General features: G+C 45.0%; 1 protein-coding gene across 4 annotated transcripts; it reads left to right on the top strand.

Annotated features, from left to right (window-relative positions):
- The first annotated feature begins 10 nt into the window (after positions 1-10).
- Positions 11-21,914, top strand: ADAMTS13 (ADAM metallopeptidase with thrombospondin type 1 motif 13). 4 transcript variants are annotated; one of them, XM_052814569.1, is made up of 29 exons: positions 11-227; positions 531-597; positions 1,439-1,719; positions 1,918-2,059; positions 2,437-2,573; positions 3,944-4,027; positions 4,113-4,237; positions 5,036-5,182; positions 5,517-5,651; positions 6,208-6,358; positions 7,024-7,128; positions 7,599-7,750; positions 7,878-7,941; positions 8,486-8,612; positions 8,836-8,984; positions 10,353-10,473; positions 11,036-11,116; positions 11,380-11,561; positions 12,005-12,140; positions 13,860-13,989; positions 14,651-14,840; positions 15,572-15,689; positions 16,039-16,168; positions 17,569-17,773; positions 18,278-18,584; positions 18,964-19,110; positions 19,570-19,746; positions 20,092-20,276; positions 20,559-21,914. In XM_052814569.1, exons 1-29 carry the CDS (start codon positions 153-155, stop codon positions 20,715-20,717), a joined length of 4,209 nt encoding a protein of 1,402 aa, XP_052670529.1. In that variant the 5' UTR covers positions 11-152; the 3' UTR covers positions 20,718-21,914. The 4 variants fall into 4 exon arrangements, with proteins under 4 accessions (XP_052670529.1, XP_052670527.1, XP_052670528.1 ...); XM_052814567.1 differs by having other exon boundaries at positions 2,434-2,573; XM_052814568.1 differs by having other exon boundaries at positions 2,434-2,573; positions 15,572-15,696; positions 16,046-16,168.
- Positions 21,915-21,927: the final 13 nt, after the last annotated feature.

Raw genomic sequence — 21,927 nt, 5'->3', positions numbered from 1 at the left:
TTCCCCCCTCTCTGCAGAGGATCAGCTCCCCTGTTTGTTTAAACCCTGCACTCTTCCCTTCCGCTCCACGTGATGCCTTGGGCCAAACGTCGTCGTATTAATCACCCCTGGGCCGGAGCTGACTCCGCGGCGCTGGTTGCAACTCCTCCAGCATGATCGTCAGCTTGACCATCCGGGCGCTCGTGATGCTCCCCTTGGGGTTCTGCTGGCCGTCGGCTTTCCAAGAGGTGAGTTTGACCTCCAGAAAATGCGGTTTCCAGGAAGACTTTTTTATTTCTAGGAAAAAAAAGGAAGAGACAACACAACGTGTTCTAAGCCAAAATCCATCAAACCTCACTAATCGAGAAGATAAAGCTGTTTCCTCTGGGTGGCTGTTGTGCAGCCCATGCTTAGTGCAAAATAAAGCCATGAGAACTTGGCATCGGTACTTGTTGTTTGCTGGCGTTCCCTCCAGGTTAGTTCAGTTAAGCGATAGTCTTGCATCCATTTGTTTTTCTTAAAAAAATGTAAAGCTGTTCTTCTTCTTGCAGAAATTTCTCGGCGCTTTGGATGCGGAAGATGTTTTCTCTTATTTTGGAACCAGCTCAGTGTCTGATGGTATGCAGGGCTCCTTCCTTCTTGATTTTGGAACACGTCTGTCAGTTTATTTCTAATGCTGCGGGTTCGATAACGCTAAGAACACTTATTAACGAACCCTGATCTGACAAGCATTTAGCATTTCCGAGTCACATTACTCAGTGAGGCGACCTATGTTTCACTGTGAAAGCTGTCGAAGAACTGGGTCAGTATTTAAAATCTGCTGAAGGAGATACATATGATAAATCTTTTTGCACGTTTCTCCTGCGGTCCTCATTCTCTGTATTGGTATTTTTCTATGAGATTAACAAATCCAGGTCTTCCGAGCGGGAAGCTTTAGACTAAGAATAGCTTTAAATGCACTTGATATTTTTTTTTGAAATAAACATGGAGAGACTAGTATTCTGGGTCTGGATTGATGGTAGTTCAGAATAAAGATACGTTTTTAAATTCTTAAATCCTTAAAGCACGGATGTTGTCTACTTGTGAGTTCACCTAGTGCTCATCCCAGTGTCTCTGTCTGGATTATGATAATTCTCACTCAGTAATACTTAACATCGGAGGAAGTAAGACTGTCTCAGCCTTTGTTAAATGAACTGTTCTCCTTATTGAGAGAGCAAAAGCGCCGATAAATCAGGAGCTGGTTTCAGAGCTGTTGTCTGTTCCTAATCAGATTATCCTCACTTTGGAATACATGAAAGCATAGAAATTCTTTCACTGTTGACACGATGACCCCAAAAGGCCACAGTTGTCATTCGGAGACTGTTTTTTCCTAGGGAGGTAGATCATTACATTTGTTTTCTGTGTATCGTCGTTTCTCATAACTGTTGCCCTTGTTCTGGTCTTGTTTCATTTCTTTCAGTACCTGAGTTTGTTGTTGCTGAGCCAACTTGCCCTTGTAAAGAACAGACTGGGCTGATGTCCTGTCGTATTCAATATTGCTCCATTGAGGCCTGGGGAGAACTCTATGCCTTTGAATTTCTAGAGGACCATGCCCTCCTTTCATCTTCCTTTGTGAGCAATCAAGTGGTGAACTCTTCCTTTAGCTTACTGAAGCGATTCTCGGGCAACTGCTTTGCAGGTGGAAATCCACTGCAACCTCCCGGGGCTAAGTGTAGAGTCACTTACTGTGAAGGGCAGCTGGTGAGTATGCACTGAACTTATTCTTACAAGCTTTTACAGCCTTTGTAGGTTTGCAGCTTGATGCGCCAAACATGTGTGAACCATCCATTTAATAAATCCGAGCATTACAAAGGAGAAATGGGAAGGATATGGCACACAGTTCTCCACCGATAGCAAATTCTTTGGAATAACTCAGAGGTGGAATTTCATCTCCTTTAGCAAGGAGTCGTCATTGCGGATGAGGAAAAGATTCATATCAGGCCTGTCAGAAGCAAAGGTGTGGCCCTGCTGAAGGACCTTGGCTTCTCCAGACCCCACATTCTTTTCAGAAGTGCCGCAAGAGAGGCAAATGCAGCAAGAGGTAATGTGCATGGAGAGGAGGCCCTGCTTGTTCTGCTTGGAAAAGCTGTCTTCTGGTAGTGGCGTTGCTTGCATGAGCTCAGAGGAAAAATTTGTATCTACAAATATATGAGTATATTTGAATATGTTTCTCACCTCATTGAGGTGTAACTAGTGTGTTTTCATTCAGGTATTTGTTATTTTGATAGCGTATGTGTGTTATTAAGGATGCTGGCAGGTGAAAGAAACTGACAGAAGTGGGAAACCTGAGCAAGCAACTGGAGGAGTGGTCTTCCAGCTGGATTGTTCTAGTCTTTCAGGAAAAGCGAGTGGATATGTAGGACCTTTTATGTTGTCTTGCATTTTAAACTCCCTGTGTCCCTTTGTGCTGTTCAGCAGGGCGGTTTCTTTCTCGCCTGCAGAAGAGGGCTGAGGGAGCTGTCAAACATCTGGAGCTGATGGTCGTAGCAGGTCCAGATGTTTACTTGTACCACAAAGAGGACACAGAGCGATATATTCTCACCAACCTGAACATTGTGAGTAGCTTTCTGTTTGGATTGCTGTCCCAGTGTGAGAGCTCAAAGTGTCACAGACTATGTCACAGGCAGATGGACCTCTGTGAGTGCACTTTGAGAGGTGTTCGTGGTTACTGGCTCCTGGTACAAAGCACTGCTTATGTGCAGGGTGTTTCTCTCTGCTTCCCTCAGCACTGCATGGCAAGCTTTCCCTTGTACAAGGAGCTGCACGAGTAAAAGCGGATGTTAGAGGCTTTGGGGTTGTCGCCTTAAAACCCATGTAGAAAATGTAGCTCTTTGTTTCATTACTAATATTGTTGTAAGTCAGATACAGTAGCAAGAGTTGTATCACCAGAGCCTTGATCCAGTCCCTGTTGCTTTCAGTGAGATTGAACCAGATCTACTGAATTAATCTTACATTTTACATTTGAACATTTTATTTCTGTCCTGGTTTCAGCTGGGATAGAGTTAACTGTCTTCCTAGTAGCTGGTACAGTGCTATGTTTTGAGTTCAGTATGCGAAGAATGTTGATAACACTGATGTCTTCAGTTGTTGCTCAGTAGTGTTTAGACTAAAGTCAAGGATTTTTCAGCTTCTCATGCCCAGCCAGCGAGAAAGCTGGAGGGGCACAAGAAGTTGGCACAGGACACAGCCAGGGCAGCTGACCCAAACTGGCCAACGGTGTATTCCATACCCTGTGACGTCCCATCCAGTATAGGAACGGGGAAGTGGGGGCAGGGATTCGCCGCTCGGGGGACTGGCTGGGTGTCGGTCGGCGGGTGGTGAGCAATTGCACTGCGCATCATTTGTACATTCCAATCCTTTCATTATTGCTGTTGTCATTTTATTAGTGTTATCATTATCGTTATTAGCTTCTTCTTTTCTGTTCTATTAAACCGTTCTTATCTCAACCCACGGGTTTTGCTTCTTTTCCCGATTTTCTCCCCCATCCCACTGAGTGGGGGGGGAGTGAGTGAGCAGCTGCGTGGTTAGTTGCTGGCTGGGGTTAAACCACGACAACTTCCATTACAGAATTTCTCTAAATGTCTCCGTTTGCTATTATTATGACTTTTTAATGCATTTTCTGTGTCTGTGTATTGCAAAAAAAGTCTTTAGCATTCACTCTCCTACCCTATGAAACTGGTTTCCATGCCGATTCTTCTGTCTGCTTCAGAGTATCTGACAAGTCTAACAACAGTTCTCATCTGTTGACAGATTTATTTACATTTGTAGTGCATACTTTAATGTTGTACTTCCCAGTGATTTTATAGTTGCCCCTTATGGTTACCAGGTGTGTTACGTTTGCAGTGAATGCAGCGCTGTTACTGGGAACAGGTAGCAGGAGTCACCGAGGTACCTTCTTTGTTGAATCCTTTCTGTCTTTTAACAGGGGGCAGAGCTGTTGAGAGATGCCTCACTGGGTGCTCATTTCAGGGTTCATCTTATGCAAATGCTTGTTTTGACAGAACCAGAGGTAAGCAGGGAGGACTATGTGCAAGTGTTGTCCAAGGGGTTGCTAAAAGCTGTGTGAAACATGCAAACATGTGCCTTCACTCTAGGCAGAGGTAAACATCACCACAAATATCACTTCCTCGCTGATCAGCGTTTGTGAGTGGAGCAAGAAGGTCAACCCCCAGAATGACTCTGACCCCCAGCATGCTGATATTGTCCTCTATGTCACCAGGTACTGAAGCTCCCCTGCCCTGGGAGGGGACTGGAAACAGGGCTGATGGTGTCTAGCTGTTAGTGCAGTGACAGTGATTTGCACTGAGTCTTCCAGCAGTTGGGCGTCACAGAATCTTTGGAAATGGGTTTATTCTCCTGTTTGGGGTTGATTCTCCTGCCCTTAGTGTAATGCAGTTAGTGAGAGGTGCTGTTTCTTCAGTTTCTGGAGGAACTGGAATATTCCCCAAGCACTGACCAGCCAGACTTGAGCAGACATTTTATGCTTCCAGAGCAGCATAGCCAAACCCACTGCAGCTTTTTGTGGGCAGAAAAGTCGAACAGTAACTGGAAGTGAAAACCCACTGGTGTTTTCTATGGAAGATTTCTAGTGCTACTCTGACTCAGATGTTTTTTGTCTGACTTTCAGGCTCCTTGCTCTAAATTGTCTTGGCTAAGTTTGTCGAAGCCAAACTTTTCTTGAGTGTAATGGCTTTGTTTTGGTGCTCTTTCTTCAAAGAGGTGATGATACTGCTCTGTCTTTTGCAAATAGGATTAGGTCATTTTATTCTGTTCTGCTTGTCTGGTGTCATGGGGATTTTTTAATGTAGAATCACCACAAATTTTGAACAGTGGGTGTTCCTGGGACCCTACTGCTACCATCTTGCCCCAGGGAGCTCCATGTGTCAAAAAAAATGTTAGGTAGCTGGCAAAGTTAGATCAGGAAGGTGCCAATAAATTCAGCTGAATGTCTAGACCTGACATTATTAGCTGCAGTGGTTCTTTGCTCTTTCCTCTGTATCTGTCTCCCTTACTTTAGGTTTGACCTGGAGTTACCTGATGGGAACAAGGAGCTACGTGGAGTGACTCAGTTAGGTGGAGTCTGCTCCTCCTTCTGGAGCTGTGTTATTACCCAGGACACCGGCTTTGACCTGGGAGTCACCATAGCCCATGAGATTGGGCACAGGTCAGTAGGAAAGCCCCAGAGCAGCCCAGTATGGTTTATTCAGGTAAAAGCATAGCCCAGTTTCAAGGATTCAGAAGAAGGAAAAGGATCTCTTGGCATAACAGGGGGTTTCCTATAGATTATTCAAAACTTTTGGAAAGAGTTCCTTGCATTTCTTATATTTCTGCATGCTCTGTGACAATTAGAAGCTGCAAAGAGGAGAGAAAACCTTTGTGACAACAGTAGAAGGAAAGGCTGCAGAGGGAGCTCAGCCCTAGCTTAGAGAAGAGAGGCTCTGAGGGAACCCAGATGCTGGGTTTCTTCCCCTCAGGGCACTGTGCTGCTTCTGTTACAGTCTTGGAATCCCCCATGATGGTGAGGGGAATCGGTGCAGCAGCAGCGGTTACATCATGGGTTCAGCAGGAAACCACAACAGCATCGACCTCACCTGGTCACAGTGCAGCCGAGAAGAGTTCCTGGCCTTTGTCAGGTAAGGGAATGGTCGAGTTCTGTGTGCCCATGTGGGAGTGTTTCCCTGTGCTGGGAGCTTAGGAGAGGGCAGGGAAAGAGAAGGAATAAAATAGGACATGCCGGGAAAATGAGGAACTGTAAAACGCTTGGGGTTTGTTTATTTCTTACCACTTGTGTCTGCTGCTGAAGTTAAACCCCAGTTTTTGCTTCAAGTAGCTAGAAATTACTTTGGTTAGTGACTAACATGCCTGGAGTGCGTTGGACTTCTCAGACACTAGCTCAGCCTGGAAATTTTGTTTAAAATGTCAGAGCATCTAGGTTTAAACAAGCATTGCGGGCTGTGAGCTGGCTGGGTGAGAAACAGGCGTGAGTTTCTGTTATAACTTCAGCAGCAGGGAACTGTGAGCATCTCCAGGCAGCTGCTACAGCTAAATCCATCACAGCCCACAGTAAGCATGTGTTGTCTGGGAAAGCAGCAGCCAACTCCCAGAATGAAACTCAGCAGAAGTTTGCAAACATGTCATTGTCCTTACTGCCCACAGCTGGGAAAGTGATATTTCTTATGTCTCTATCAGCACAGGCCAAACAAACTGCTTAAATGACCTGCCGGACATGGACAGCAGCATCCCTGGATGGAAGCCTGGCTTGTACTATGGAGCAGATGAGCAATGTAAAATAGCCTTTGGGAGTGTTGCCACAGCATGCACCTTTGCTGACAGCAATGTTGTAGGTAGAAAGTTTGTCTCCCTTGCTAGGGGCAGCAGGGAAATGTTCTGGAGCCAAGATTCAGCAAAAGGGAGCTGGGGACATTTTTATTATAAAGGGATGGAAGGTGCTTTCCTGCCACAGATTTCTTGGCAAAGAACAAACCTTCAAAGGCTTTTAAAATGCTTCCCTTCTCTCCATCACCTCCTTCGTCCACATAAGTCTCTTTTAAGGTTTGCACAGTATGCACAGCCTTCTGTCCAAACGGGCCTGGTGGTGCTAGTGCTGGGTACGCCTACTCAGGATCCTGTCTTAGGGAGCTCTTGTTCATTGGATTCCTTCAGCTTCCCCACCATTGCTCAAGTCCCCGTGTCTGAGAAATGCAGCATAGCTAATAGCTGCCATCTGGACATGTTTTGTTAATGAGGAAGCCCTAAGGTGGGTGGAACTTTAATTGCTTCAGTTGACCATCTTCTAGCATTACAGCTGGCAGTGATGGTCTTTTGACATGCCCACAACTTTTGCCCAGGAGCAGGAGAAATGAAGGGACTTGCTTGCACTGTTGGGTAGCTGTGGGAAAACCAAACATCTGGGACATGGACCATTTAAACGGAGCAGCTTTTGGGACTGCTGTGTTGATGAGCCTAAGTGACTCCCCGAACTCCCTGATTTTCTTGTCACACCAGGACATATGTGAAGTTCTGTCATGCCATGTACAACCAGGAGACAAATCCAGCTGTACTCGGCTTCTTGTTCCCCTCTTGGATGGTACTGAGTGTGGAATCAATAAGGTAAGGAGGCTGCTGATCTGATGATCAGGAGTGGGTGTGGGTGCTACGGAGCTCATTAGACAGCAAGACACTGTTGGTGGCTGGAGGCTACATGGCACTCACTGCCCCTCGGCCAGGGAGCCAAGGCCAGACACTCCAGTCACAAACTGGTACCAGCTGATCTTGGTGTTTCCACCTTGTCTGTATCTTCTGGGGTTGCTTTGCAGTTCTATAGCCTGACCTCTTCTCCAAGGCTTTGCTTTCTACTTGAAATGATCTATCAGCTCTTTGTTTTAACCCCAGCCTCATGTTAGACCATAATTACAAATAGGACTATTCTAGCCTCTTGTGAGAAGGTGCCTCATTCATCTTGGGATTCCCTGTTACAGTCTGGCCTGCCAAAAGATGGGGACTTGTGCCACCCTTGTAGATCCCAGCTCTGATGGGTTCGCTGTGGTGCTGCTGCCAATTCTTTGTATTCTTGGTCTTAGTGGTGCTCCAAGGGACAGTGCAGCTCTCTGGAAGAACTGAACCCCATGGCTGTAGTCCATGGGCAGTGGTCTGGCTGGAGCCCTTTCTCCTCCTGCTCCCGCAGCTGTGGAGGTGGAGTTGTGATAAGGCAGCGGTTCTGTAACAACCCCAGGTAAGAGGTGGGGAGCTGGGAAGTTTGCAGTGCCTCTTGTCTGACTCAGAGCCGTGGGGTCTGAGTCTTGCACTTTGCTTGGGACAAACCTGCCTCTGTTGAGGAGTTCTTCTCCTGTTATTTCCAGGCCTGCTTTCGGGGGGCAGGAATGCCGTGGTGCCAGCGTCCAAGTGGAGATGTGCAATACTCAGGTAGTGGAGCTCATCACATCTTCTGAGCTTTTTCTTAATGCCGCTTAACTCTTTGAGAGCTGGTTTGGGACTGTACTTCTCACAGCTGATTGATCTGAGGAGGAGGACTAAAGATCTGGCATACAGCCTCCATCTGTCTGACAACAGGAGAGCTATTTGTTCCACTGTGTCTGAAGACAGCAGTATTATTTGATAGAATTGTTCACATGTAATGAAGCATTTTCTCTATGCCTTCATAGCAGGACAGATGCTGAGAAAATAGTGACTCACTTAATGATAGTTTTCTTCAGAGGGACATTCTTATATTGTTCCTATTTTCCTTATCCATTTATTTTGTTGAAATAACAAAGATAGCAGCTTCCAAACACAATTCTCTGCATATCCCGCAGCGTCCCTTTAAAGTGTTTTTTTTCATTTGCAGTTGTTATGGTGTTTTACTTACCAGCCACTGCTTTCTGCCTTTAGCTAGTGGGTAAAATGCTGCTTGGGATTCTGTGCTCGGTAACTCCCTTTCATTACCGATACAATTCTCTCTGGGATGTAGGCCTGTTTGATGACCCAGCAGGACTTTATGACTGAACAATGTGCAGCAACAAATTTAAAGCCACTGTATCTCACTGTAGAAGTGCCATCCTTTTATACCTGGACTTCTGCTGTTGGCTTTGCCAAAGGTAAGGAGAGACTGAGAAACCATGGTTTCTTTGTGAAGGGGAGCACTCATGGACCTGTCTGTACTTTGAAGTCAAAAGGCTGTTTCACTGATTGTTTTAGTTTTCACGTGAAACCTGGATACTCTTTCTGTCAGATCCTTTTGACTTCTTCCCATTGCTTGATGGTCAGCCACGTGCCTTTCTGAAAGAGTAACTCCTTTCTTCTTCTGTCTGCCTCCTCCAGGGGACATGCTATGCAAGCACATGTGCAGGGCTGTTGAAAACGAATTCATGGTAAGCCGTGAAGACAGTTTCATAGATGGAACCAGATGTGAGCAGGATGACTCTGAGCGCCGTGGGGCTTTCAGTCTGTGTGTAATGGGAAGCTGCAGAGTAAGTGACTGGGGAATCCAGGTGAACCCCTGATATGTAATCTGCTCCGAACAAGTCAGTTTACTAGGAGCGAGGGAAGAAAACACAGTGACCCAAACAACAGAGAGAGCTCTTCTCAAAAGAAGAGAGTTTTGTTCTTAGCTTATTGGATGGAGTCCAGCAAATCTACTATTCTGTCTGTGTATCCAATGCCAATGCCCTCTAGATAAGACATTCTGCTAATTATGCAGTAAGTACATAAGGCTATTCATCCCTAATCCAAGAAGCAATTGGTTTATGCGTTAGTTGAGGAGACATCATTAGCTGTTCAGTTTGCATGGTATAAATAGCCCTATAAAACACTGACTCTGTCGGAGAAAAGTTTACATGATTTGAACATACCAAGTCAGTGGCAAAACAAGGAGTAACACCTGGGAATCGTAAGTTGACAAATTCATTGTTGCAGTATCGCTAATCAAAACTGAAATATGTGGGGTTTTTTTTCTGGAATGCCTTGAGAAAGGCATTCTTTCATGATGAACTTGAATGTAACTCCCCCGCACTGTCTGCATTTTAGTAACTTCTCAATGCTGACCCGGTTGTATGTTTTCTGTTGTTTCTTTACATTCCCAGAATACACTTTTAAAATTTTATGTTTTTCTCATTATCCTCGTATTCACAATGTTTTGTAATGCATTTCCACCTAATGAACAGCAGAGGGTGTAGGCTTAAGCTAGTCTGATTGCGGCTGTTCTGTTGGCGACAGTGATAAGTATGGATGTTATGGCAGCATCCAAAACCTGGGATCAGTGCCTCTAGCATAAATTCAGCAGTTGCACATGTTTTGCTGCTAAGCCTGCTGAGATCCTCCTGTAGCTTTGTGTAAATTAGTCTTGTTCGTGGGAATAAGGATAGAATCTCTTTTCTGAGCTCTATGGGATTGAAGGCCAGGCTGAAGGATGTGAGCTAGGTTTGGGTCTGGGGAGCTAAAGATTCCTTTAGAACCTGCCATTCATGTTTACTGTTCTCCTGGGCTTTTTTTTTTTTTTTTTCCCCTTCCCCCCTCCAGAAAGAGTTCATAGAAGAGAAGGAGTGCAGAGCCTTTGTTTTAGGTCACAGGAGAAATCTTTCTGGACTGCTTTTTATGGGAAAGAAAATGTCACACAATTAATGAAACTTGTGCTCTCAGCTAAGGCTTTCCAATCCCTGGCTTTGCATAGTGCTGTACAGTGGTAGATCTAGGTACAAATGCATCTTTGTCTACCTTGTCATCTTAAATTCAAATTACAAATGAAAAAGGCAGTTTCAGGAATTTAGGCAATGTTGCTTTCATTCACTTGTTTTCTTCTCGGAATAGGCAAGTCTTGACAGACTCTCCCCTTTGCTCAGGCATTCGGGTGTGATGGCCAGATGGACTCCAAGAAGATAATGGACTCTTGCAAGGTCTGTGGGGGTGATAATACCACTTGCACCGAAGTGAGTGGATCTTACACAGAAGGAAAAGCTAAAGGTGTGTAGTCCTCACGCACAGACTCAACATTATGGTACTGTTTGTATGCTGTTGTGTAGGCAGAGTGACTTTTTTGGTCATAGTTCTTCTCTGGACATGGATCAGAAATGTAGCCATTTGGGAAGTCCAGCAAATTACCAGGAGCTGGCAGCTGTGTTAGATGCTTCCTGAGATGTTAAACATTAGGAACTGCTCTGGCTCTTGCAGTATCACATGTAGATATTAATAGAGAAGATAAAAAGAACAAAAGAAAGGTGAGAGCAGGACAGAATTCATTTCTGCTTTGTTTGCTGTATTCACCATCACTATGTTCAAGCCAAGCTGATAGAGCTAAGGTTAGTGTGAATTTAGCCTGCTGGCCGTCACTGTTGTATCTTTTTTTTTTTAATATTAGCTATATAACCCTTGTTTGCAATTAAGCTTTGTTGCTGCCTGTAAGGCTTGTCCTCCAATGGATAGCGTGCTAGTAAGATGAAGAGGGGTTGATCTGTAATCCCCAGCTTTTTCAACAGAGGTACAGCAACGGAAGATGACCATGTCTTCTTTCTTTCCATCCTTCCAGAGTACGTTACATTTCTGTCCCTGCCTTATAACAGCACCTTGGTCCGTGTTACCAATCAGAGACCACTCTTCACACATTTGGGTGAGTTGAATGAAAGGGAGAGGAGGGACTACAGGCAGGGCTAAAACAAGCTTGTAAAAACAAGAAAATGGAATCTGGGAGGAAAGTTCTTGATGATGCAATTTGTTTGTGGGATGTTGTCCAGTGGGAAGTGGTAGAAGCCATGTTCTTTGGGATGCCCGATTTAGATTAAACTGGTTTCTAGCAAGTGGGCAGTCTGTAGCTGCCAGCACCAGGGGACCACATGATATCTCTTAACCTCACTGCTACTTTTGCCTCTCTAGCTGTGAAGGTTAAAGGAGAGTATGTGGTTGCTGGAAAAGGAAAAATCTCGCTGAATGTCACCTATCCGTCAGTTCTGGAGGACAGCCAAATCAAATACAAAGTGTTTCTCACCAAGGACAACCTGCCAAGCCTGGAGGAAGTCCGTGTGGATGGGCCAACACAAGAAGAAATTGAAATACAGGTAAATTAAAATAGCAGAGTTGGAAAGGGGCCAGTCAGAACTGGCCAGGCTGAGTTTGTGTAGCTCTGCTGCCATGCAGAATCCAGGTGTAGAAGGCTTCGTGTCCAAGGCCCATGGAGAAGGTGTTCACTAAGAGTGATGGTGTTGCTCTTCTTGGGAAAGGTTGAGGGTTGGCTGCCTGCAGGCTTTCTGCAGGTCTGGGGGATAGTTGTGTGGGGAAAAGCATACTGAGTTAAACCTTTTCCTTGGCTTAATCTTTTTTCGGTGCCCTGTGCACAGAATTCACAGGGTGAGTACTCTGACTGCATCTGGCAAGAATTGAGAGTCATAGCATTGAGGCTCAGGACTGGATGGAAGAAAGGGGGACTAGCTTCTCTTATCTGCATCCTAAGAAATGAGTCTGAGTTGATTTCTGCATTGACCACAACTTTTTCCTTCACCAGGTCTATCGAAGGTATGCGGAAGAATATGGCAGTGCCAGCAACCCAGACATCACCTTCAGCTACTTTGTCCCCAAAGAGAATCCGATGTATATGTGGACTCCTCAGCAGGGGCCATGTTCAGTGACCTGTGGGGAAGGTGAGGCAGCAGTACTCAATCTTTATGGAGATCTGGGCAGAATTCTAGTTTGGCTGGCTGGTAGTCACCCAGATCTTTACTCCATGGGCTCTCCTGGGCTGACTGAAAGACATGTGACATCAGCGATAGATACTTGATTAGAATTTACTAAACAACTGAACTGAATTTGAAAGCAAATTGCTGAAAGTGAGCTGCAGTTGCCAGTGTTAAACTGGACAAAAGAAAAGAGTGGTACAGCTTTTGAATTAAATTAGCAAATCAGCAAATGAGCTGAATCATAAAATGATAGTGAAAATGTTTGATCGTGAAGAGGATTTATAAATAGGTTTTAACCGAACTTTTGGTTTTAAGACTAAATAATTTTCTCAGATTTTTCAAAGTTATTGAAGACTGTAATTTGAAGTTGGCTAAACATCAAAAGTCTGAGACCAAAGTGGTATCTAGTGTCTAACTAAAGCCTCAGAGCTAATTATGAAACTTCCTTCTTAGAATTCTATTCCTGTGCCATGGCTAATCCTTTCTGTCTCCCTGAAGAAATCATAATGCAGATTGTAACAGATCACTCTGCTAGACGGTCTGACATCTTGTTTACCAGATAATACAGATGACACTGGCAAGCCTCTCAAGACTTTTATGACAAGGATTTAGAAAATGCATTAATGAATACTTGTGAAAGTCACTCTATAGGACTAGTTATGTCTGGAGAGGTTTTCTCCAGCAGATTCCCCAGGTGAACTGATTGCTGAAACTCTGAAGTAAAGAACTCAAAATGCTCTGGGGCCTCCCAGCTAATGCAGTCACAAACAAAAAGCATGAGAAAGCTGGGACTTAAAATAACAGAAAGTTGAGAATCCGAGCTGAAATTGCATCTTGAGAGCTGAAAGTGATGCTCAGGCCCTCCTTACCAATAGACATTATTTGAAAACAAGGAAGGTAGTAAAAAGATAACATTGCTGATTGATTCTTGACATTTGCTTCTCAGGGTCATGCTCTTTAAGATTCAGGAATGCCTGTCTCTCTTTGTGGGTAGCTCATTCACTGCAAAGGAGACTCTTTACAGCTTTGCTTGTAACTTTTTTGAGTTTGGATTTTCACCTGCTTTACCTGTTAGGTTCAGTATTGTTAAAAATCTTGGTTTTAGCTGTAGTTTATCAATATATTATTTCTTGCATGCCACAGGCACTGCAAGTCTGCAGTTTCTCTCCCAGTACCTCTAGTCTAGTTTTGGATATTGATGATCACTTTGAGTACACTGGCACAGTGCTGTCTGTGTACAAAGGCAGCGTGATGATATTACATGATCAGTTCTACAGAATGTCATTTAAAAATGGCTGATTGCTAAAGCTTATTTTCAGCAACCCGTCCCTCATCAGTCAGACATCAAGATTATTAAAAGTAATTTGGACCAAATTATGATTGATATCCTTGTTCTTGCAAACGACCAGTTTAGAGCAATCTTTCCATTTTGGCAGTGGATTATCCATCAAACTTCTCATCTTCTGGGGTGTTCATCTTGGAAAGTCACTTTAAAACTCTTGAGGAAAAATTTATATCAGAAAGAAGGGGTTTGTGTGTTTATAGAAAGTCTGTATTCCCAAATATGCCATTTTCCTACACAGATAATTTGAGTAAAGTGGAATTACTGCATCTTCCTAGCATAATAGAGGTGAACTGTTCACTTTGTTTGTAACTTTCTTTCCTTTTCTTTTTGTATCCCAGGGACGCGACCAGTGCATCATGTGTGCTTTGACCAGACAAAGAATGAAATAACAGAGGACCAATGGTGTCTGGAGCTCCCACAGCCCCTTTCAGAGCACAAGCCCTGTGCCATGGAGCCATGCCTGTACAGGTTGGTGTTCCTGGAAGCTCAGCTGAATTCTTGCTTCACTTGTCCTTTCTTTGCCAGCTAACCCAGTCTCTGAAGTCTCATTTGCATTGTGCAAGGTGGAAAAAAAAGGAGAGGTATAAGGTAGTTTCTTCCTAATTATAATGGCGTAGTGGATCCCAAACCATGTTGTCTTTCCTGGTCCTATGAGGTAATTGAGATGTCAAATGAATGAATGGGAGATAGTCCTTCCAATATTTTACAGTAGTCTACTAAATGAAAATACTTCAAGGGCATGGCCAGAAGATGTCTGCTCACATCCTTTCCAAGATTGTGCCAACAAAGATTTGGTCTTACTCTGGAGGAGACCTTTGTGTTAATTAGACTGGAAAGAGGACCAAGAGCCAAGCCTGCCCAGACGTTGATCTCATAGACATTTTAGTGTTTAATAAAAAGTGATTACACTGTGAACTATAGCTCTTTAGCTTAGGTGCTTTTAGTCCTAGAGAGCTGTCAGTGCAAGGACTTAATTTCCAGCAGTTGTTCTCTCAATCACATCCAGACAAGGCTCTTGAAATAGAGAAGCTGAATACTCTGTAGGACCCATTTCTGTAATCAGTGGTGTGAGAAATAAACCTCCATGATCCAGATGAGAAATAGGGTGATAAAATTACTTCCCATTTAGGTGGAAGATGTCTCAGAGAGATGGATGCTCTGCTGTCTGTGGAACTGGGGTTGCCCAGCAGAATCTGACCTGTGTTCAGTTTCGTGATGGATTGGAGATTGTTGTGGATGACAGCTTGTGCCCAGCAGAAGAAAAACCCCTCTCCATTGTGCCGTGTGTGGTTAATGTCTGCCCATTAGGCTGGGACAAAGTGAGTTTACTGGCTTGGCTTTTTCAGGAGTCTCACTGGGAGCTTTGCACTTGTGATCCACAGGAGGCTACCAGTTAAGAGCCACCACCTTACTACTGGAGTCTGGGTGGGTGGTTTGCACCAAGGATGTCTGCTCAGTTAAAGGTTCATCCTGTCACTTCAGACAGCTGTGTCCCTCTTAATTTATGCTGCTGGATTCATCAATTCATAGTGGTGGTTTGTTTAGGGCAGCTGTTGACTATGTTTTTTCTTCATTTCTCCTCGCAGAGTCCAACAAACCCAGAAACAGAAATAACCCCATGTCCACTAGGAAATACCTCACTGGCAAACAGAGAGGTTCTGACATGGTAGGGAGGATTGCTAGCAGGGAAGAGGGCTTCTCAGCACAGGATCCACTGGTCCAAATCCGTACTGGGGAGCCACTGCCAGGTTTACATTTACAGATGGGGAAGATACTTCTTTAGGCATCTCCAGTCTCAGGTATCTCTCTTCAGGTATCTCTCTTCAGGTAGTGTGAATTAGGAGGGGTCTTGGCTGTTGGATGTCCTTAGCTATTCCTGATACTTATATGTTCTGCAAAAGTGGAGAAGGTGCTTAAATGTGCCTCTTTATTCAGGGACAGCAAATATGTTGTAGGCTCGATCTGGAGGTATCCCCCAGCTTCATTAGATCAGGACTGGTGTGGAAAACAGGTGCCAATGTCAGTCTGGGTCTTTTTGCTCTGTTCTGAGGAGGAAGATTCACGCTTACTTCAGACTTTGGAGTCACTTGGGCATATCCAGCTGGAAAATCGGACCGTGTATGTCTGGAGCCCTCTAGCTGGAGAGTGTTCCGTCTCCTGTGGTAGAGGTGAGATCTTTCAGTGCTGCAGGGAAATGTTACTTGGCTGTAGGTGTGAGCTTAGTGCCTAGGAACCTCAGGGACCTGGTGTTTTCCCCTCTACAGTTCTAAGTGCATGTGTAGCTGTGGTCACAATTTTTTTAAGCCTGGAAGAGGCAAGGGGGCCTGGCTCAGGGAATAATTTAGAGGCCTGGCTGGCTGCTGCTGTGCTTCAGCATTGGCGGGGATGAGTGCAGTAAGAGTGCCTGGGGCTTGGGCAGAGTTTGTTTCTTTTGTACACACAGATGCGACTGACACTGCTTGGCTTATTTTCAACCCTTGTATGCATGCCATGCAGTAAGATCACTTCCCTTTCTAGGTAAGACTCAGCTACAGTATGTATGTGTGGCTTTTGACACCAAAGAAGAAACCCAAGAAGAAAACTGTCATCCAGTGCCAAAGCCAGAGAGCAGGATGGAAGTCTGTGATCTCGGTCCCTGCCCACCAAGGTAAAGCAGTTACCAGGAGACAACGAGCCAGTGAGAGGTCTTTCCTTCCTCTCTCTATCTCCAGGGACATGGTAAAGTAAGGGTCAAGCTACTCTGAGGATGTTATCTTCCTCTGCCCTGGTTTGAAAGCTCAGCCAGCTGCAAAAACAGTAGCACTGATCCATACTCAGCAAACTAACCGAGAGTCTTTCCTGGGCTGGTATATTCTCAGGCAGAACTAAGTGAAGTCTTTGGAGTTTGAGTCCAGGGAAAAACTGAAAACCTCTCGATCCCTTATTACCCTGGGGAAGTAGGAACAAATCCGTAACTGCAAAAGGTGGTGACATATTTGCCAGCTGTACGGTTTCCACATAGCATCAAGGAAAGTAACTAGAATTAAATGCTCTAAGAATCTGGAATAGCTGCTCTGAGAACTGAAGGAAATTGCACTTGCCTTAGGATTTATGGTATTGCAGAGCGCACTCAATGGCGTGACTGCTGATCTCTCAAACATGAGCCAGTGTGTATGAGCGCATTAACAGAATTCCAGTTGTACTTCCATGGACTGGTTGGATTTAAAATCCAGTGAAGACAGGTGGCAGCTGGAGGTTCTCACTGATGGCTGCATTATTCCCAGGTGGCATTACAAAATGGGCTCATGCAGTGTAAGCTGTGGAGGAGGTGTGATGCACAAGGTCCTCTCCTGCGCAAGGGAGGCCAGGGAGAAGGCAGAAGAGATTGTGGCAGGTGTCCAGTGTGATGGTTTGCCTCGCCCAGAGGAGCAGGAGCTGTGTAGTTTGGAGCTGTGCCCTCCGAGATCAAAATGGCCACATGGGTCACAAGAGCATGCACTGGGGAAGAGCAGTTGTTTGTGAACCTGTATGGTGTGATCTAGGATATGGCTCAGGGTTAATAAATGGGGCAGAGCTTGCCCTACCCTATTTGCTGTGGGACTGGAAAGCCACTGGCATCTGAACTTTTTTTTAAGTACTACAGGATGCCGCTCCCAGGATGAAATACCCTGGGTCAGTTTGTGATCTGACTGTTCAGAGTGGTGTGCGTTTCGGAAGGAGATAAGATTGTTTTTGCAGTTAAGCCTGTGTATGTCACCCTGGGGAAGACTGTAAAGGACGCAGAGTAAGATTCAATGTATATTTTGAGTGTGTGGGCTTCTTGCAAAATGTGAATGCCCTCTGTTTGGGTCCAATTCCAAACCTGCTCCAGACTGCCTAGCCTTGTTTCAAAGGCTGCCTTGTAAGTACCATAGGCAGCAAAGTGTGTGAGGCGAAGGGGTGAAGAAAGTTGCTGAGGAGCAGAAGGGGGAAGGATGAGGGAGTTGCAGTGCATTTTCTACAGTGAGACATAGTACAAAGTGGGGATTCATCACTAACTGAATTTTTCTTCTCCATGTCCTCTGTCAGATGGAAGGTAACTCCAGCTGGCCCCTGTTCCTCCAGTTGTGGGCTCGGCTTAGCTGTTCAGCTGGTCACCTGTGTGCAGATTCGCCAAGGCGAGGAGATTTTGCTGGAGGAGCGTTTGTGTCCTGTGGCAGAGAAGCCCCTTACCAGCGTCCCCTGTGTCATCCGAATGTGCTCTTATGAATGGAGCTTCAGTGAGTGGACAGAGGTATTTGCTCCGGTTCAGATGCAGCACTTGGTGTCTATTGCAGCGGTTTTATAGCCATTCACTTCCCTAAAGCATACAGGGGAGAAGTACCACTTCTGCCTTGTATATTTACTTCCCACAGAAATGCTAAAGTGTTTCTAGGGATGTTTTCCATCCTTTCCACTGCCCTGTGTTTAGCAGCCATAGGTCTGCTTCCCACCTTTCTCAGCTAAGGTTTTGGCTGCAGTTTAAAAATGGTCCTTGGCATGTTTTCTTCTGGAATGCAGATCTTTTCAGATTTTTTAGGAAGTTGTTCTGCAATTGAAAGATATAGTTTGGAAGATCCCCTGCGAGGTCGGCCATCCTATAGCTGATGAAACTAGAGCACTGAAAGGGCAAGTGACAGAACAGCATCAGTGAACAAAAGATCAGCCTTCCAGATCATGCCTGAGCCAATAAATGTGTTTATTTCTAAATACCAACTGAAACACGTGCATAAAGGCCTGTGGGTTTCTTCCTCTGCAGTGTTCAACTTCGTGTGGGAATGGCATTCAGACACGGCAGGATTTCTGTCTCAACCCGCTAACCCGTAAGCACGTGAACCCCATCTTCTGCAGGCACTTCCCCAAGGCCATTGTGGTACGTGGCTGCTCCGCAGGGCCCTGTCCTGAGCAGGCGGTGGGGACCAGGTCCCACGGAGCAGGACTGCAGACAGTGACACCAGCCGTGCTGACGACAGCTGCAACTGCCAAAGAGGGGAGATACAAGGACCTGGATCTTCCTCCTTCTGCTGTGCCAGCTGTGCCTTGGGAACAGACAAAGACCAGTGGAGGTGAGGAGGACACTACCAAAAGGTAGAGATCGGTGCTTACTGCGTGCAGCTGGCTTGTGGTGACCCTACTGCCATACAGGGACAGGAGCATGGGAAGGGAATACTCCTGGTTAGGAGGGACAACATGCTGTTCCTTCCAGCATGCCATGAGCTGTCCGTGTTATCTGAGCTAGGAACAATGACTCCCTTCCCTGGGCTTCCCAAAGCTCTTCTGACTTGGGACTCCTTGGGGCAGCAGCTCACTCTTCCTATGCTCCACCCAGAAGGTGGGCACACTGTTGGCACTCGTCTGTTCATAGTGCCACAAAGGGAATGGGGGATGTTTTTCAGCAGCTGTAGTTCCTTCTGGATGTGTTTCTCATCTGTCTCTGCTGTACAGGTGTCTGTGGAAGGCTCTTTCTTAATGCCACCGGGGTCATCAACATGATGGGTGTAGAAAGCAGTGACTGCACTGTGGCCATCGGACGTCCTCTCGGGGAGGAGATAATAGTCAGCGTCCTGGAGAGCTCCCTCAACTGCAGTGCAGGTACTGCCCAGGGTGTGCTGGGGACTAGCCTGGCCCTTTGGGAAATCTGCACCTCATTTGCCCACGTGCTGGTTCTTGCTGCCTTGGAGGCTGTGTAATCTCTGAAACCATTTTACCATTTTTTCTGTCCCACCAAGTCTTTGCCAGATGGGACTAAATGAAGTTGATGCCTTTCCTCCCACTACATAATGGTTTCTTACCTGTTTTGTTGATAGATATGAGATGAAAGGAGTTTATGGGGTTAAAGAAGCTGCTTGCTTTGACCTGTTAAAAACTCTCTCTGTAATATACCCTGTTGTTGGAATCAGTACGGTTAGATTAGTTAGCTGGACTGTTTTCATAACAGATTTTGATAAGATAGGAACAAGTTGCAGAAATTACTTGATTCCAGACCTGTATAAGATAGGTTGCGGCCTTTTACTTAAAGTGTTTCTAGTCCCTGTTGCTCATCCATTCCAGGTGAGGTAATGCTGTTTTCTGGGCGAATGATGTGGCGGACAGGCTGCAGGAAGCTCCCTTTGTCACTGATAAATTCCAGAACAAATACACTGATTGTGAAACAGCGTGTTTTGCTGCCAGGAAATGGGGTCATTCTTCAGTACAACAGCAGAACTGCAACTAAAAAATATTACCAAGGTACCTTACCGAAAGCTTTGCTATTGCTTTAGATTGAAGCACCCATGACAAGGCCCACAGAGTTCTACAGATCATGGTTGCCTATGGAAATCTATGGAAACCTTGCTTCATTTTTAGCCGCTAACAAGCCCCTTCTTGAGGAGTGTTGGAATTAATACTATTTGTGGACTACCCCTCCGTTTTAAAGGAAAGCCTCCTGCAGGTGTTTGCTGATGCTTGGAGGTTTCCAGATGAAAATCCTTAGAGAAACTTTTCTGCCTGTATTTAATTTAAATGATTTCTTTCTTGGAGGTGCTGGACACTTCTCTAAATCATTTTCTTTTCTGCTCCCTTTCCCTCTCTCAGACTGTGACAAGCAGCTGTTTGGTCCCCAAGGTGAAATAGTGAATCCTGTGCAACTGGCTGATCAAAGGCAAGAAGTAGTGTGTCGGACCTTCATCAATGTGGCTCCTCGGCATCGCATAGCTATCCGTGCCCTATATATTGACCTGGGCAATGAGAGCAACCAAACGCATTTTAATTACATCCTGGTGAGTCAGAAGCCTGAAGGGGATGATTTGGATGGGAACGGACTCATCTCATTAGACGCTTCCATCCAGATGCAAAGTTCAATCACAAATTCTAGAGGGTCAGACTCTGATCTCTTGTGTAAACAGATATGAATGATCACTGCTGATGTCTACTGTATTTCTTTTAACCTTCATGTAGGGCAGCTTTTCCCCCTGAGTGACCAATCCGCAAGTCCCCAGTATTTTGTGGGTACTTCACTTGTAGGCTGCTATGATATAATGGTTTGGTCTTTCTTTACGCAGGTCCGTGATGTAAGCACCATGAAGACGATGGTGTTCCATGGGAAGCAACAGTTCTTCTGGCAATCAACAGGAAGCCAAGCTGAAATTGAATTTCATGAAAATGTTAAGGATCACCGAGCCAGTTTCTGGGCTGAATATCGTGCTATTGGGCCCAAATAAAAGGGGTGAGGGCCACTGCACTGAGAAGGGCTGTGGTCCAGTTAGTCACTGCTGCCTGTTCACTGCTTGAGGTCACACGAGTCATTTAATCTTTTTGCCACTGCTTCCCCATCTACTGAGTAAGAACAATAATATCTACTGACTCCTTTGGGTTCTCAGTTAATAGTTATAAAGGTTATGCAAAAGACATATAACTACCAAATATTTAGAAATAGTCCTCATGCAGATTTTCTGTCTGTGTTGATTGGTAATAATGCAGTTTACATGTCTGCAGTTAGTGACTTGGACACTTGAAGGCTCAGGGTCCTGCTTCTGTAGTACACTGTGACCTTTTAGGATAGTCATTTAATTTCTCAGTGGCTCAGTGTCCCATTATAAACCTCTGTATACCACAAGTAGCTATGATTATGGTTTAGCCATTAAGTTCACTCTCCTGCAGTGTAAATGCCCCTTAAAACTGAGGCCCATTGAAATTCTGGAATGTTATAAAAAAGGTAAAGATGTGCATGAGGACAAACTGTTAGCCCAAGAAGACTAGAGACATGTGAGGGCAAGACAGTTTCTTTGCCCAGGAGGGTAGTGCAACACTAGAACAGGTCACTCAGAAAGCTTGAATGTTTTCAGGAGTTGGCTATACCAAGGCACTGCTGACCTGGTCAAGCCCTGGTGACAGTTGGCTTTGTATGGGAGGACTAAATGACATCCAGAGGTCCCTCCCCAGCCACCTTTTCCGTGGTTCTACTATTATATATCTGACAGTGATACCAGTTCTTCTTTTCTATGGGAAAATAAAAGAATTCTGTCTCTTAATGACGGGTTTGTTGCTGAGACATATTTACTCAGATAGGAATAGTAGCTGTGCTACTAATCTGCTTGTATCTTCTTCTCACAGGAACTGTGCAATAAGAGATTGTTGAGACTGCACGATACAAGTTGTAGCAGGAAGAGGTATTTTAGAGCAGTGACAAATATTCACTCAAGTTTGATTTAAATACATTTTTTAGGTTGTTTTTATTTAATATCTTGAACATTTAATACCTTGAACATTGGACCATGCTTTAGTCCAAATCTGTCATCCTCCTCAAAATCACAATATATTGCTTAAGGGGTCTTTTCTGCACCTGGAGCCTGGCTGGACACATCTGCCCTTGCTCTTCACGCTGGATGCAATAAATGGTTCTGCCTGGGCAGTTTTAACCATGCTTCTGCT

The sequence above is a fragment of the Harpia harpyja genome, chromosome 19 (genome assembly GCF_026419915.1).
Source record: "Harpia harpyja isolate bHarHar1 chromosome 19, bHarHar1 primary haplotype, whole genome shotgun sequence".
NCBI lineage: Eukaryota > Metazoa > Chordata > Aves > Accipitriformes > Accipitridae > Harpia > Harpia harpyja.
The sequence above is the reverse complement of the archived record's forward strand: the minus strand, read 5'-3'. Positions and strand labels throughout refer to the sequence as shown.

Bases quoted from the DNA above. Each gene is read 5' to 3' on its own strand.
- ADAMTS13 (XM_052814567.1), top strand. From the start codon at position 153: ATGATCGTCAGCTTGACCATCCGGGCGCTCGTGATGCTCCCCTTGGGG. The intron at 7,129-7,598 runs GTAAGGAGGCTG...TCTTGGTCTTAG, and splicing joins CTGAGTGTGGAATCAATAAG to TGGTGCTCCAAGGGACAGTG. The intron at 14,841-15,571 runs GTGAGTTTACTG...CTCTGTTCTGAG, and splicing joins GCCCATTAGGCTGGGACAAA to GAGGAAGATTCACGCTTACT.